General features: G+C 39.9%; 2 protein-coding genes across 2 annotated transcripts in view; one reads left to right on the top strand and one right to left on the bottom strand.

Annotated features, from left to right (window-relative positions):
• LOC134212280 (protein gustavus-like) overlaps nt 1-18,343 on the top strand; it is a 748,069-nt gene that overhangs the window by 104,068 nt on the left and 625,658 nt on the right. The window lies entirely within an intron of this gene.
• LOC134216397 (uncharacterized) lies at nt 11,534-13,260 on the bottom strand. Its single transcript, XM_062695297.1, has one exon. The coding sequence runs from the start codon at nt 13,081-13,083 to the stop codon at nt 11,560-11,562; it is 1,524 nt and encodes a 507-aa protein (XP_062551281.1). The 5' UTR covers nt 13,084-13,260; the 3' UTR covers nt 11,534-11,559.

Genomic DNA, 18,343 nt, shown 5'->3' with positions numbered 1-18,343 from the left:
AAGGTATGTGCAATTCAAATTCCATACAATGACAAGAATCTTTATAACAAAAATTGTAATAAATTTGAAAATCGTTGAACCGATTATCAATTTGGTAGCATGTGGATGTTTTGGTGATACTAAAATATCAATAATGATATTCTTTGGTGGAAAAACACCGTGCCCGACGACGTGACGTAGCTCAAAATGCCAAACAAGTTTTGACCGCTAATTTTTTTTGGTTGTTGTTGTTTCGAAAAGGTGTGTGCACTTCCTGTTTGTATTAAAAAATCTTTATTTTGAATGCATCTTCTTCAACTAAGCTAGAAGGTTCAAGTTGTTATCTTTTGAAATGTCAATTGAGTTACTCTTTGTCATTTAATTACATATGTTCCTTGTATGGTTTATTCCAGTTGATGGTTATAATCTTTTTATGGAAATTAATTGTTTGATTTCTGAGATATTTATCTTACTTAGTGGAAAATTTCAATCCAATTACCATTTTAACATCATTGAAATGAAATCAGATTTCAACAATAAAACTTTTATGTTTTCATGCATAAATAAGAAAAATGTGCCTTCACTCTCCAGTGTATTAGGAACTTAAACAAAAACTAACAACTTGTCATAAGACGAGTTAGTCGACTAGCGCATCATAAATAATCAATTAATAGGAAAATTCCATGCGAGTTTCTGTATTCTTCAGATCGTCCCAAATTACCCAATCATAGCATAGCGCATAACGATCGATCATTTTCCGTGTATACGAGAATTATAGGTTGCCAAAAAGGCCTTGAGTTTGGATCGAATGATCGACCCTATCGACCTAACGGAAAACCGCTAGACGACAGTTCATTCATTTGTGTTTCCCATGATTTCCCGAAAGGCTAGATGGTCATTCCAAAAATGATTTACAATAAAAGCTTCACAAGTTTTGCATGCAATGAAAATATTCCAATTCAATTACTCATACCCGTAAAATTTGAAATCGACGGTAAATCTGGCTTATTTGCTGCTGAATTTTAGCGGAATAGGTTAAAGCGATCAAAAGTGTGTGTCCGAAACTTCACTATAATAGGATGTGTGCCTACGCAAAAAGTCGATACATTTTCAATATAACACTTCCGGGAAAAAACGTTCAGAATTTATAACAAAAATACCAATTATTTATTCAAATCGCATTTCACACAAACAAGATGCCATCACTGCTAAGTGAATTTGTTTAGGTTTTACCTGAATTGAACAGCGTGCTCCGCCGGGATAAATTTCCATATTATTATGTTTTGCCACAACCGGTTGGCCTTGCACTATGCCCGACGGCGCGACGAGGAACAGAACTAAAATACCAAACCTGCTTGGGCCGGCCTGCCGTCACTCGGTGGTTAGATGTTGCAAAAGGTGCGTGTGCGTCTTATTATTAATCAAACATCCTCATTCCAAATGCATCTTTCGAATTGTGTTTCGTAGCTCGTATTTTGGGTGTAAACGGCCCCTTTTATGCAAATCAGAATTTCGTACCGTGAGATCCTAAATCGGGCTCGGTGGAAATGTTCAGCCCAGCGTTCGATTTAAGGCAGGTCAGGTAATGCAGTAGTGGCACTAAAATATAAAACAGCTGATTGAGTTGGTGAAGGTTGACATGTATTTTATCATGATATCAACCTATTTTAACTTTTACCCTACGTCTGTCGTATGTCTACATTGACAAGAAAAAACAGATGAATCCTCCCAGTGATTTTTTTTCTTTTCTCGTTTTTACATACGGCTGGAAGTTGTGATAAGTTGTCTGCCAAGCAGAGCATCTTCTTTCCCCATCATTGCATTGGCTAGGTCACACACAATATTCAAATATTTACGTTTACTCTCAAAATCCATAATATTCGCTTTAATCTGTTTAATCTGTCTTTTGGTTTTATAAGGGTCATGAAACCATTATTTGCTTTACAAAACTCCTATTAAACCATATAAAACTCGTATGTTACTGGGGTATGGCTATATCCCAAGTAACATATTTAGTTTTATCATACTCTATTAGCAGTTTTGCAGATATACATGATAACCTCTTGATGGCCGCTACAAGATTATGTTATGGCCAATTGGACCACTCTTGAGAACGTCTCCAAAGCAAGTTCAAGGTTGTTAATAAAACAGCCATAAAACCTTTGTCAAATACGGGATTTTTTTTCGTGAAGCATTTTTCTATTGTATTAAAGAAAAAGAAAAACATATAAATGGAAGAATGAAAAAAAAAAACAACAACATTCATGGACAGTAAAATAATGATTGGATCCTCTAAAATTCGTTTGCGTGCATATAATTGTTGTGTGCGTTCGAATTTCTGGTGAAACCAGAGGAGGCATTATGCATCGAAAACGAATTATCGTCCGAAGAGGTACTAGAATAGTGACATGTTTTGGCATCATGAATACTCAATAGCACACTGGAAAACAACCCAAGTTGAATGAAGAATGCGTCATTGTCACCAGGCTAAGGCCGGAGTGGCATGTGCAATACATAAAAGTCTGCTCCATTCAGCTCGGTCCATGGATGCACGTCGCCAACCACGCATTCTGCGGAGGGCCGCAAATCGTCCTCCACCTGATCGATCCACCTTGCCCGCTGTGCACCTCGCTTTCTTGTTCCCGTCGGATCGTTTTCGAGAACCATTTTCACTGGATTACTGTCCGACATTCTGGCTACGTGCCCGGCCCATCGCAATCTTCCGATTTTCGCGGTTTGAACGATGGATGGTTCTGATGGTTCAGCTGATGCAACTCGTGGTTCATTTGCCTTCTTTACGTACCGTACGCCGTCTGCACCCCACGATAGATGGTACGCAGCACTTTCCTTTCGAAAACTCCTAGTGCGCGTTGGTCCTTAACGAGCATCGTCCAGGTCTCGTGTCCGTAGAGAACTACCGGTCTAATGAGCGTTTTGTAGAGTCGAGTCAAGTACGAGACACTGAAGACGGCCTTACTGTTGAGGTCGAAATACGTATCTGTCAAGATACAATTAAGTGGTGGAATTCAATGGGATTGTACAAACTCGTCTTATGACAAGTGATTTTGTAGATAGTCAGTTTGGTACGGCGGCGAACTCTATTCGATCGGAGCGTTTTCGGAGCGATACGTCTCCGAATTTATCTGCTGGTTTCCTTATCGGAGGTCACCAATAAGCCCAAGTACACGAATGCTACAACCACCTCGATTTCGTCACCACCAATACAAACTCGTGGTGGGTGGCTTACATTGTCCTCTCTTGAGCCTCTTCCTATCATGTACTTCGTCTTCGACGTATTGATGATTAGTCCAATCCGTTTTGCTTCGCTTTTCAGTCTTATGTAGGCTTCCTCTATCCTCTCAAAGTTGCGTGCCATGATATCAATGTCGTCGGCGAAACCAAATAACTGAACGGACTTCGTGAAAATTGTACCACTCGTGTCAATCCCTGCCCTTCGTATTACTCCCTCCAAAGCGATGTTGAATAGCAGACACGAAAGACCATCACCTTGCCGTAACCCTCTGCGCGTTACGAAAGGTCTCAAGAATGCCCCTGAAACTCGAACTACGCTCATCACCAGATCCATCGTCGCCTTGATCAACCGTATCAGTTTATCCGGAAATCCGTTTTCGTGCATTAGCTGCCATAGCTCCCGATCGATTGTATCATATGCGCCTAGGATAGGTTGTTAACAGTGCTATCGTCGAGTTGGTCACCCTAAAACAACCGATTCTACCGCTTGACTGACTCACTACCAATGTGTCACCTGGATAGGCTGTCAACGGTGGAATGATGAACGAAGTAACAATTGTTTTGCAGTTTTGAAGCTATAAATATTAGCTACAGAAGTCAGAGATTGCAGTAAACTATGTCCAAATACGGACGCGAAACTGTTTTCCTCCCGTTAAAACATGTAAAAAGGTGAAAATTTAAAGTGTACGGTTTTCATCCGAACTTTACCCTTTAGCTAGAATGGAATACTTTTTTGAAGTTCGTCGCCAGACTTTAAACAGAAAGCAATAGAAATCAACTGAGCCATGTACACCAGAGATCGTCAGAATGAGGCGTCTATAGTGTTTTCCACTACTACTCAAACATAGGTACCACTCAGTCAAACTAGATTGAATCATCACAAACCAATGTCCCTGATGCCTCCCTTCGAAATCCTCAAATCTTCAACATCATCAATCTATTCTAGTAAGATCCATCTAATTTAACGCTAAGCATTTGTTTCCTTCCTATACAAATAACCTACACTCACAAAAAACTCCGCATTATATCCATGAGTTCACACATGGATTTTTGCAATGGGGGTAGCAAAATAGGTTTCATATTTTCGACACATATATTCCATGCGTCCACATGCATTGCATGAGTGTTCACACATACTATCCATGTGGGTCATAGTATTTATATGTGAATTTGTGTACAATTAAGTAAGTGATATGCATATTTTAAAATACATGGATTTTTGCCAGAAATCATGTGTCGATTTTCCTGAGTGTACCGATCCTCTTCTGACTATACAAATTTAGCGGACGTTCTTAACGGAATAGATTAGAAAAGGCGGTATGTACGCTATCAATGTAGAATGACAATCAGCTTTATGTGTCTTCGTAGCCCATTGGCTTCAGGTGGTATTAGTTATACGATGAATCGAAATTTATCGATACAAGAAATCAAGAATGTTATCGATCATTTGGTAGTTTGGTAGTTTGTTTGTTGTTTCAGATGTCTCAGTTGAAAGTATGATGTATGCTGGACTTCTGGTGTTAGGGTTTTTCCACAATTCTGCCTAACTGTTCTTTGTTTGAGTTCCACTGGTGTCGGAGTTGTAGCGCTGGTTGCAGTGACTTATACTAAATGACAACAAATTTTCTATCATTTAGTTCGGGTTACTACAGTTAGCGCGGTTACTTTGTTGTTGGTGGAGTTCAAACAACGAATTTTTGGGCAGAGTGTGGTGATGGGCTTTCACACTGATGGACCACCAGGCAGCATTTTTTTAGTTTTGCCCTCTGAGCTAAGTTGTTGACGGACTGCTGAATGACCGAGCCCTTACTGAGCTTGACAAAAGCTTGACAGCATATACCCTCACTTTGAGGTTTCATTAATTTTTGTTGGAAGTGGCACTACTCAAATTTTAAATAGTTCCGCTTTTGATGAAGAGTGAGTGAAATTTCCGTTGGAAAAAAATGCTCGGCAATACAATACTACTTACTATTGAGTAAAAAGGTTCAATGTGTGCGGTTGTTTCATCCAGCGGATCATTTACCATAAATGCGGATATATCTTGAAACTGTCAAACCTGAACGAGCTCTAGTTGTAGTAATTGCACGTGTAACTATTTTAAAGCGAAAGTTTTGATAACATTTTATGAAAATAATAAAAATACTCCATACAGAAGCGCCAACTTCATGAAATTATTCCCTTCGGAAAATGAAAAAATGACAACACTAGAACATCTATTTAATCGATTTCTTATATGTCCTGCTTACATAGAAAACTTTTTGTTCTCTGGCTATTTCTGGAAATAAATTGATTAACGACTTCATCCACATTTAATTTATTCGCCATGTCCTGGTAGAAGTGCAGAAGGGAGTTATGGAGTTCAGTCGCTGTTGTCCCATACTGGGTCTCCTATAGATTTTCATCCTTTGGAGCCCATGAAACAATCGCTCAGCAGCAGCAGATATAGGAATGGTGCTGAATACTATTACATACTCGACAAATTTGGAAGAAGATCTATCGAATGTTGTTCCTGAAGATATTTAGTTCACTACATCTGAGACGCTTTCAACAACCGCAGAAACATATCTCGATGCCCCATCAACCGCTCCGCGTCGCCTGAAGGATCATTGTCAGACAAAATTTTGAAAAATTCAACAAAACTAGAGGAGGCGAGCCAGCCTGGGGCTGCAAGTCTCCTTAATAAAGCTAATAAAAAAAAAAACAAAACTAGAATAGTTCGCGAGGACAGACGACATCTACACATACATTTCAGTCCATGTTACTGCGCAAACCGTTCCTAGATTTGTGGTATCATTTGACTAGAGAGCCCGGAACAGATTCTAAGACAAAACAAAATTGATCCCTGAGAGCCCGTTTTGGAGAGTCACTGACAAAATTGATCATATCGTTCCAGTGCTGGTAAAATCTCAAATTATCAAATACCATCGACGGTTTAAATCATGCGTCAGTCAAATCCCATCAGAATCATGGCCCAGATAATCGCTCGTGATTCGCATCATTGCATAATTTTTACGTGTTCTTCAATGTTGAGTTTTTTTGCCTAAAACAATGGCAAATAAATCCATACGTAAACAAAAACGTAAACGGCTCGATTGCGTTTTGACGTTTTTTTAGAACAAAATCATTTGTTTTGCGAGTGAGAGAAGCGCTGCGATTCTGTCCGAAAAAAAGCGCAATGCTCTCTCTACTGAATCGCAAACAAGTTAGTTCGTTCATGAATCATTGAGCTTTGAGTATGATTCTACTAACACTGTTCTTTATCGTGGTTAATGTATCCTTACAGGCAGAAATAGTCTTGATGGTGTTTTGTTCATCCAAGTTTAATAATTGAGCTAAACAATGTCAATGAACAAATAATGCTCTCCTTTCGTCACCAATGGTTTGTATGGTCATAAACGCACACAGTAACGCAAGCATGAACTGCATGTAAATAAAATAGTCAAACCCAAAGTTGGCGCCTATGACCCCATATATAACTTGTTTAGTAAAAAAATAGTTTCGTATAAACATGTTCTCAAGGAAAAATATATGAGAACTGGACGTTATATTATGACTTACCAGAAGGGCTGTTTTTAGAATTTTTCATAGCGATTGTTTCACTTTTAATCGCTCGTTCATTTGGCTGGCAATGGTCTTAAGTGAAATAGGTCTATAATTGCTAGTTAGGAGCAAGCTCTACTACATATCGACAGTTTCATGCAATGTAGACACCACTCAAAATTTGCAAATTTTTAGAAACTACATTTTAAATTTTGGACTAAAAAAATGAAACTTCTATATTTTAGTAATTGTTTTGAATTATTCGGCTCTCTTTCTGCATGTGTCCATAGAAATGTATTAGTTTTGTGTGTTTCAGCAGGAAAATCTAAAAAATCAACATTTACAAGAAATGTTCAAAAAATCATTAATTTTGAAATACATATAACTTTTGATGTATTGTGAATTTTGACAGGTGAATCTTTATGCCATTTTCCGTGCATTGCCCCGAAAACGTCAAAAACGAAAAATGTTGAGTTTTGCCAGTATTGTATGAAAACGTTGATATGTGTTATGTCTCATAAGTTTGAAGTGATAAAACATTTAATTGCATATTATTCGGTAACTCGGCAATAAACAATGTGCACTCGCTTGACTTTTTTTTTCTTTCTAAGCAATGGAGGGGGAATCTGCTAAACAGACATCCTGGGTTGACCAGGAAGTGCGGGGTTAGGGACCACCTCCAATGAGGGAGGCAGGACTGCATCCCCGACCCGCTAAACCGTTTCCATTGCCGCCAAGCCCATCGTCCCTTCGGTACAACCAGAAAGTAATGCTTCAAAGGGGGGCCAGTGCATAACGCACCCTCGAGATTAGCTACGTGTCCTTGCAGCATCGAACATCGTGACTCGCTTTTTTAGAAGAATACCATGGTATCGTGCCAGCGCATTGCCGGCTTTCCAGGTGGCCTTACCACGCCCTATGTCCTCGGAAGGTGGGCAGGGTCGACTTCGCGCCTGCTTCCCTCTGCACGACTGGTATCAAGAATGATGTTGCCGCGTGCACCCCAAATTGACCTCTCTGCGATAGGGCCTATTCGCCAGCACACAGAGGGACTTGCCGACGCGGTGCCTACGCCTGCCCCAGCCTTGACGAGGACCCCTTTCCGTCCTCGTGCTCGGAACCCGCCCGGTTGACCGACGCCGCGAAAGCGACGATACCATGTTGTTCTTCACGCGGCCACTTGTTCGATAAAAGGATCGAGTTCGACCACAGGACACCGGTATGACCCATGAAGCCGACTCCGAACCCTTGGACCACCTCTTATTTGCGCCTGAACTAGCCATTCCTCGAGTCCACGCGCCACCTTCTGTGTAGCTCCGAGACGATTTGGACGATAGCCGATAAAACGGCGTTCCAGCCAACTTCATCTTTACACATCCTCCGGACTAGGTTGTCCGGGGTAGTGTCCAGACCACATGTGGCAAGCATGTGGTCACGCATTGTGCGAAAATGCGGGCACACGAACAACATGCACTCGCTTGACTGTGGATATACAACAGTAAAGCACATGTGGAGATTGGACAAATCAAGCATCCGAAAGATATTCAATTTGCAAAAGAGAGAGCTAACCGCGGTGGAGGTTGGCACTCGGATTCTGATGGCTTTTCCGCAAACGTGACCTTTAAGTGGTCTTGTTGTGTAGGGGTTATCACGCCTATCTAGAGAGTAGGAGGTTGAGGGTTCGAGTCCCTCCAAGACACGTGGATTCTTTTTCGCAAATTTCATATCAATTTGTCCATTTCGAAACATATGCTGTGTATATGCACAGCCAAGATATTTAACGTGATAAAACATATTTTTTAGGATTTATTGAATTTATGTTTCTGTTGTGATCAGGTTTGTTTCACTAGTTAGTCAAAAAAATCATTTAACACTTTTCCGAACATTTTAATCAGTTTCCACATATACACTTTGTGCTCTATGATCACAAGCTGAACACGTGTTGTTTGCTAAGAGTTTCAAGTGAATCTGACGATCATTTATTATTCCGATCTCTCGTACCGTGCGGGACCGAAATCTGTACAGCACCGAAATCCGTCCACCTCATGAGATATCAATAAATTAAAGGGGGTTAACGGTAATTAATGTAGAAATAATTTATCTTATCCTGTTCAGATACTTGGCAGTAAATTTTTAGGGAATAGAAATGGACAGAAGGCTTTGAAATTAAAACAACAAAAATCAAAAACAAATCTCCTCCTACCAAACGCGCAGTTTTGGCAGCCATTTTGTTTTCGGGTAGAGCATAATTGCACCAAAAGTAACTGTGTGACTGTTTCAATTGCTAATTGCGAATCATAATATAAGATAAGCGGAATACAAATCGAAGGGATCGCTTCTCAAGGTGCGTATCGAACTATTTACAGTGGTAGTTTAGTCAATCAGACAGATTCAATTTAAATATTTTGTTAGGAAATAGCTGTACGGATTATGATCCTATGATTCGAAATCCGTTCACGGTGGACGGATTTCGATTCAGGAGGTGTTGATTTTGTTCGTAATTTCATCATATTTTTCATTGCTTTCAATGGAATACAATGTAGCACACAAGAAATAGTGGCCCTCGTGCAGTTAGATCAATGACGAACGTTCTATTTGTATTTTCTAGAGAATTTTTCATACCGTGGGGCATCGAAATCCGTACACTTAAGCACCTTAGTATATGAAAAAGTCATTAGATAAAAAGTATCGAATGTAAATAAAACGTTTTCCATTGACACAGGAGCATGAAGGCTTCTACTTTTGAAGTGTTTCTCATTTACTCATTAAAAACTACGAAAAACATGATAAAATTATGAATAAAATCAACTATTCCTGACTCAAAATCCGTCCACCGTGGACGGATTTCGAATCAAAGGATCAAAATCCGTACAGCTATTTTTAGAATAAATATTTAAATTGAAGCATTCTAATTGATAAAACTACCACTGTAAATAGTTCGATACGCACCTTGAGAATCGATCCCTTCGATTTGTGTTCCGCTTATCTTATGTAATGGATAGCAATTAGCAATTGAAGCACAGTTACTTTTGGTGCAATTAAGCTCTACCCGAAAACAAAATGGCGGCAAAAACTCCGCGTTTGGTTGGTGTCGATTTGTTTTTGATTTTTGTTGTTTTAATTTCAAAGTCATCTTTCCATTTCTATGCCCTGAAAGCTTACTGCCAAGTATCTGAACAGGATAAGATAAATTATTTCTACATTAATTACCTTTAACCCCCTTTAATTTATTGATATCTCATGAGGTGGACGGATTTCCGTGCTGTATGGATTTCGGTCCCGCACGGTATACTGAAGTGCTTAAATGTACGGGTTTCGATGCACCACGGTATACTATGGATAGAGAAAACATCGCATAAAACCAATAGCATTCCCTGTATGTATTATTCGTTTGTAAGAGTAAAATATGTCCTTAATCTATTCGCAAGAAATTGAGATATTGATCTTCAAACATGACCATTTTGTATGTAAAACCAACGGTGGTGTTATAATGTATATGATTTCCAATCAATAACACTCATGTTATTATGTTGTAATGTTTGATACTGCCTCCCTACTTTTGAACAAATATTTTCAGAATTCAAGAATTCTTTTTCAAATTCAATTTTTCAATACTATGGACGCAGTTGATCCTATTTGAAGGAAGAAGCATGACTGTATCAGCTACCAGAACTTCCACAGCTGCTAACCCAGTGTGAACAGTCGCAGCCTCCTAATCGGCCATAGTTGGGCATTGTGATCAAGTTTTCATTGGAAGCAAAGGAGGACAAACTAAGTTGGTGAGCATGTTCCAGTTCTTTCTCTTAGTGCTTCAGAATACTATGTTCATGACATTTACACTAAATACGCACAGGGCATCGTTTGCTGCTATTGCTGCGGATATTGTGGGTGTCCCAGGTATCCGGTTCACGCTTTAGTTTGCAACGGTGGCTCTTCTCGACCTTCTCCCTGAGTAGTTAGTACGAATAAGGGCGTCCTTGTGAAGTTTTGCTGTACCTGTTATGTATAACTAGTACATCCCATTCCCCACGCTCCTTGAAGAAACATTTCTTGCTTCAGAAGTGAATCCTTTTTGTGGTACTAGTATTCGTAACAAAAAGGGTACCATTACGGAGCATGAGATTTGATCAAATTATTCGTAGTGCTACTTAATCACCACCCCAGTTGGGTGAGGGACAGAGGATGACGCACACACACACAAAACCAACGGTGGTGTTATAATTATTTCCGGGGTGTACAAGGACACTTAGCACTAAACTGTAACTAATTATGAGTGCACTTATGTACTTGCAATTTTAATAAACAATGGATATTAATTAAATAAAAATGAAGAATGTGACTCTGTTTTTTTATTCATGCAGTTTATTTTCAGTTCTCAGTTAAATCATAACTCTGGATAGTGATTCAATACAAACAATAAAATCATCACATTCAAAGTTAATTGCCTATACTAAATACTCATCCTACTTGGTTGACATGTGTACAAAAATACATTTGAGAGAGTTAGTTCTGAAAATGTATTGCGAGAGATCGGCTGGTACCTGGTGCTGGGAATTTGGTTTCATCAGTACCCGCTAAGCTGCGGAGGACGACGGAGGTCCTTCGTAGCTTAGTAGGGAAAGCACCTGTCATGCGAACTGGGGTCGTGGGATCAAACCCCACCGAAGGGGCGGTTACCCTCCAATACCTTTTCCGAACTAAATCTATCACATGTTGTACATATGCATAATCAAGTTTGAGACACAATAAAATCATACAATACTAGGAAATTCAACTGTATATTATAAATCAAAGTACATCTACGGTAGAAAAAGTCGTTTTATCGACGTGTACAACACAATCCTTTAGTAACGATCGGAGTTTCTTTACACCTTTGGCCGTTACTTTCTTGCACCACGTTAACTCGAGATACTTCAGATTCGGATACATCTCCGGCAGCATAAGCAGATCTTTGTCAATCAACCAATGGAAGTTTTGAATCTTCAAACGATGCAGGTACTGGTTCGGCAGCATGAACACCACCGGCACACGAATGCACTTGAGGGTAAGTTCTTCCAGTTGCTTCATATGCCGCAGGACTTGGAAGAGTCTACAGCTAAGCATGCGATACTGGGTATCGGCAATGGTAAGCCGCTTAATGTGGGAAAAATTTCGACTAACGTGTCCCAAAATATACTCCGGTCTTGAAAGCGTCGTCAGCGTCACATTCATATCGGTTACGTTCGGTAACAGACGACGGAAGCCTTCCATGATGCGTTCCTCATCATCTAGATTGGACAACTGCAAGCAGAACCGTTCCACACTCTCCAGGGGTTTGCAATCCAAAACGCCGGAACAATAGATGCTCACGACAAGGCTCAACACCTTCAAGTTCTTCAGGCGCTCCAAATAGCAAATTGAATACGGGTTCAACCCACTGTTCTTGAAATGCAATATTTCAATTCCTGGACTCGCCGTTGTTATGACATCTAACACTAGTTTTTCAACATTGAAATCCAGTCTTACTTCCCTCAGATGTTTAAGCCTGCTAAAGAACGTTCTCAAAGCATTATCGTTTGTTTTGCACATTTGACCGGATAGTTTGAGCACTTCTAGTTTGGGAAAGTCAAGATCTTCGATCGGGATAAAATACTCCGTGGCAAAAAGTTCCACATTCTTCAACTGTGGAGCGAGTCGCCGCAGAAGTTTACTCGACCCATCTGCATCCGATCGGGTGGTAAAATTTGCACTAAGTCTTGTCAAGTTTGGAGCACTCAAATCGTGGAACTGTAGCATGTTGTTCAGCGATCCCAAATCTCTCAAGCACTGCAACTCGAGTAAGTCAGATTTCTGCTGACTCAAACTTCTGACATCAACTCCGGCTATCAGCTGCGTAAGATTCGGTGCACAACTCATGATGCGCTTAGTTTGTTCCGCGGTGAAATTGGTCATGCAATGAAAACTCTCTAGTCCTTGACCGAACATTTCCAGCACTTCGTTGACTAATTCAAAGTCGAACTCACCGCACGTTTCCGGTCCAAAAAAGGCGAACACATTTCGATATTTCCGGGTGCTCTTTCGGAGTGCATCGAGATGAGCTTGCTCCCAGTCCATGGAGAGACTCAGAGCAACGTTTCGCAACAATCGGCGGTTGAAGGCTTGTTCGTTCCATGAATGGCACACTAAGGACACAGATTTCCGATCGGACAACGGGAGAAACGAAAATATATGTGACAAGATTTCCACTGGTAAATCGGATAGTAAAATGTCTACGGTAGTTGCCATCGTGAGCAAATGACTTGAAATGAATACTACAGCCGACGGGGGTTCCATGATTTTTAAGCAGATATGGGTATGGATTTCAACAGCGTGTTACAGGTATCTTCTTGTTGGATTATTCTTGCCTGGCTATTTCGACCATCATTATTATTGTAAAGAATTGATGCGTGTTCGTACCTAAGCAAATGCTTATTTTTCAAATATGTGCCTGTTTTTTTGAATGCCGTGCCGTTTGTTTAAATGACAAGTGCTATGCCTACTGCTGTTGAATCAAACATTTTTTATTAAACAATTTTTATTAATTGATGGTTTTTGTCAGTGGCATTGAAGATGATTTCTTCAACTTGAGACTATTGTTCACATTAAACCGGCAGTACGCAATCTTACAAGTATGGTTAAAATGATTGTTCGCGTACCGCCATCGGGGGTGACAATGGGTCTGGGGGGTGAGAATGGGTCATCGCTCTCACCGACAGCCTGGAGGTCGGATAACAAAATCGTTTAAAAAGATCTCTTATATTTTAGTTTTCTTGCCCTAAGATACATTCAATTAATTCTACAAGCATTCTAAGTAGTTGAAACAGTGACCCATTCTCACCCCCATTTGACACATTGTCACCCCTGACGAAGGTAGTGAAACAATTGTTCAATCGCTATCCATTCGGTTTTTAAAATACATATAATTCCATGAGATTGAAGTTACAAAATTGATTTGTATGTTGGACCTATCGCTTCTATCTTTCTTAATAGACCTCTTAGTGTTTTTGAAAAAAAAAAATGATTCAACCGTTCAGTTTAAAATCGCATATCTTATACTAAAGACACACTGGTGGTACAAGGACCGTGGTATACCACGGTTATATACCCTAGTACATATTGTACCATGGTTTTCCACGTTGTACCAGCATGGTACAAGGCGACACACCTGTGGTACAACTTGTACCATGGTACGAATACCATCAGTGTGTCATTAGTATTATGAGGGGCTTATCATTTAGACAATTGCCGTCTTCTACAAAGCTGTTTGGGGTTTGTAAACTAATACGTGTCGACATGATTTTGTCATTCCCCGATTTTGTCTACCCCCGATTTTATCACATTTTCGACCCGATTCTACCACTCCAAAATATTTTGAAAATTTTAGTCGTTTTTTTTATTTTGTATATAATACCGCACACATCAATAATTTTCATGAAATAACTTTCACCACATGTGGTTTATTATAAATCATTTCTGAGTACCTGTCGAGGATTTTTTAGGTCTTTTCGACAAGAAATAAATGGTGCTAATCACGTATTTTATCTTTCCAAGGTAAACTGATTCATATTTGTGAAATGAATTAAAAAATCGAAATTATTTTTTTCCGATTTTGTCACATTTCCTATTTTATGACCCCAAAATTCACCAAGGGGGTGATAAAATCGGGATATTACTGTATATTGAAAAATTATGAAGTTTAAAATTCATCCGTTGAGTAGTTCTAGTGCAACTAAGATCACCAGTTGGGTTATATATCCCCGGATCTGTGATATAAGATAGTGGCCGCCTTATACACAACTGTTCGAGGATGAAAACCAATTTTCTGAAAAACGGTTTAGTTTGGATTGCATCCGCTGGTTGGTGATATATGAATCAACCAGCTTTGTTAGATATCTCAGGATGTGTGGGATTCAAACGTCGTCATTTACAGTTTTTTTTCCTGTTCGGGTGTCCCACTGCGACCAATTGTTAGATCTATTGTAGCGTTACCCGTATCATTAGTGTTTAAGTGCATGTCGAATTACTCCAGTGCTATTGAGAAGCAATGTAGTATCGGTTTCGATACAGTTGTTGTTTTGTTTTCTCAAGACCACCATGACCAGGTCCCGCTATTTAGACCCTTCATAGAGAGCAATCCCATTGAAGGCGCGCCCCTTATCAATAAGAAATCAATCCTTTCTTGAGAAAACAGAACAGTAATACTGTTTTTGGCCATGCATCGGAGCCCTAGCCACATCCTTGTCTTGCTTCTAGAATATCACCAGTTAAACTCTTAAAACCCGGGATTTAGCTCTGTCTACAATACCATTTCAAGCAAGAGAATATGTTCAGTAATAAGAACTTCCGTGTGTTCCTCTCACTACCATTTTTCACCAGTTCATGAAGAGTTAGTACGTATTTAAACCCCTAACTCGATTTTTCCAGCAGTCAGTTCAGCCTAGGACCGGGTACCGAGGTTTTTAACTAATTGCTTGAAAAGTTGTTTCCGCTGCATACAGTTTAGCCTCAAACAAGAGGAATTCGAGTCTTTCAACTGTCTGCAAGGTAACATTAATTATGTTTTATTTCTGAGACTGCTGTTGGTAGCGGGGACTAAATACGATGAATCCTTAATTACCACAACTTATTGCCCTAGCTAGAAAAATGGATTAAGCTAGGGCTCTGTTTGGTAGATCTTACACCGCAACACACTACGTCAAAGTGATCTACCGTGTTACGGGAAGTCATTTACAGTTATTTGGGATTCTAAAACCAATGTGTTCAGAAAAGTGTGCTTGGTAGTCATATGGCTACCGTTTCTGTTTTATACGCAGGAGGCCTTGGGTTCGATCTCAGGGTTGTTTCATTCGCCTACTTTGTATCTCTTTATCCATATTTCTCATATTTCAGCAATCGCTAGAACATGAAAGGGAAGATCCATAAAGTACGTCACACAAAAATTGGCGATTTTCTACCCCCCCTCCCCCTTCGTCACACTTTTTGTATTAAACTCTGAAATTTTTGTATGAGTCGTCACGCTGCTTGGAACCCCCCTCCCCCCTAGGAGCGTGACGTACTTTGTGGATGGCCCCAAATGGATTTCCGTATCGTTTCCATTTCAATCCTGTACCTTCAACTTGATTAGTCTAGCAGTAACTGGAAGCCATGCAGGATGCACTAAGGAAGGATCGCGAACCGCAAAAGTTTCGGTATTCGAGTGGAAGGGCTGTGGAAGTTCGGATGATTGTTGCGGGCAACAACATTCGATAAGTCCGAGTGTTTGACCTTCCACCAGAAATACCCGATGAAGATGTATCTTTGTTGCTTGGACAATACGGTACAGTGGAGTGTTCAGTTCGCGAAAAATTTCCAGTGGATTTGGGCCTCGATCATTTGTACACGGGTATACGTGGCGTCTTCATAGATGTGAAACATGAAATACCGTCGTCGCTGGAAATCGCGAATAATAGAGGCAGGATTTTCTACGAGGACTTGAAGAACAAGTGTTTTGAGTGTAGGAAGGAAGGGCATCGCAAAGATGCATGTCCCCTGCGAAGTGAACGGAATCAAGAGAAGCCCAAGAGATCGTCAAACACTTATGCTGGAGTAGTAAGCGGAATTCAGGAAAATGAAGAATGTGTCGAAGAGGAAGTTATCGAGGAGGAAACAATCGAAGTTTTGGACGAGGAGATGCAGCAGTCTACGGAAACAGAAGAAGCACAGAATCCAACGAAAATCATATTTAAAAATAAAATTATTCAGCTGTGGTATGAACGCAAGGGTATTCTGAATTATGCAGAGAAAAAAGAAAAAAATATGCGAGAATATGCTGAGGAACAACGGAAGAAGAAAGAGGATGATCTGCTAGAACAAGAAAAGTATGCGGCTCGCAAAAAAGCGAGAAAATATGCTTTATAGATAAGATAACTTTGTTATTCAATAAGTTTATCGGCTCCGTGGAGTTTTGTACAAAACAAATGAGCCTTGAATAAATCAGTTAGGAAAAAAAAAGAACTGTGAAATTTCTCCAAAATCACCGTCAGAAATGGTTTAGAAAAATTGCGCTGCTCTAGGACGAACTTCACAAAATGACCATTTTTACGGATGTTCCGGATTCTCCAGAAAGCCGTCTGGTGGCCACTGCGGTCATAGCAGAGTAAGAGCTGTGTATTAACTCCAAAATCACCGTCAGAAATGGCTTAAAAAATGCGCTGCTCTAGGATAAACTTTCCAAAAAGAACCATTTTTACGGTCGTTCCGGATTATCCGGAAGGCGTCTGGTGGCCACATGCGGTTATAGCTGAGTAAGAACTGTGAAATATCTCCAAAATCACCGTCAGAAATGGTTTAGAAAAAATTGCGCTGCTCTAGGACGAACTTCACAAAATGACCACTTTTACGGACGTTCCGGATTATCCGGAAGGCCGTCTGGTGGCCACCTTCGGTCATAGCAGAGTGAGAAATGTGTCTTAGGGCCGTCCAGAAACCACGTGGTCATGTATGGGGGAAGGGGGGGGGGTGGAAAATGACCACGATAAGCCACATGGGGGGAGGGGGGGTGTTGCTCTCGAACCACGTGGTTTTTTATACGAAAAACTTTTGGTGAATAACAATAGCGGTGTAAAAAATACAAATCAATTAAATTTAATGATTTAATCATTAAACGCAAAGCGCATCTTAGAGCCGATGCCCACGTAGCGTCTTTTAAACTCAGCGTTATAAAGACGCAGGTGTGCATCGAGAAAAACTGGTAACGCAGCGTCGGTCGTAACGCCGATGCATATCTGCGCTATTTGACCATCTTAGCTTTAGATCCTTTTTCCATAAAAAACTAAACGAAAAAACAGGTTGCGATTCAGTCTCAATTTCCACTACAAAAATTTGGAAAGGAAAAATGGGAAAATATTAAAAAAAAAGTCCGCCACGCCACCGCTGCAGATGGTTTTTGGCATCACGCCGCCGACAATTTTGCATCAGCGGACTGCAGCTACAAATTTGAAAAATATTCATGTTTTTACAATAATCCAAGAAAAAAACTTCAAAAGAATTTCTTGTGGATATTCAGGAAAAATCCAGTAAAGAAATTTCCTGTAAAAACTTTGAAATTACTTCATATAACCCTGATAAAGTGCTGGCATTCAGAATGATTTTCAAACAATTCTCTCTGAACAATTTTGCTTGGAAATTTTGCTACAAATTGTTAATGAAAAAAAAAACAAAACATCTCCAGTGTAAATTGCGAAAAAAAAATCCTTAAAACTCCGAAAAAAAATTCCATGTGAATTCTGTCTGAAAATTCAAAACAGTCCCGTGGAAAAACATATAATTTTCGGTGGAAAAAAATGTTCAAATTTTCATATATTTTTTTTTACATTCTAATGAAATTTTCTACGACAAGTTTTTTCGATTCTTCACCAGAAATTCTTCTTTATTTCCAAATAAAGTTTTTCGAACATTTTAAGGAGTGCACTTCAAAATGTTTAGTCTCCAGTTAGGTTTGCGAGCAAAGGCGTAGGGTTTCCAACCCGGAGATGACGAGTTCGATTCTCGTTCCTGTCTAGGATGTGTTCGGGTG

The sequence above is a fragment of the Armigeres subalbatus genome, chromosome 2 (assembly GCF_024139115.2).
Source record: "Armigeres subalbatus isolate Guangzhou_Male chromosome 2, GZ_Asu_2, whole genome shotgun sequence".
In the NCBI taxonomy this organism is placed as follows: Eukaryota; Metazoa; Arthropoda; class Insecta; order Diptera; family Culicidae; genus Armigeres; species Armigeres subalbatus.
The sequence above is the reverse complement of the archived record's forward strand: the minus strand, read 5'-3'. Positions and strand labels throughout refer to the sequence as shown.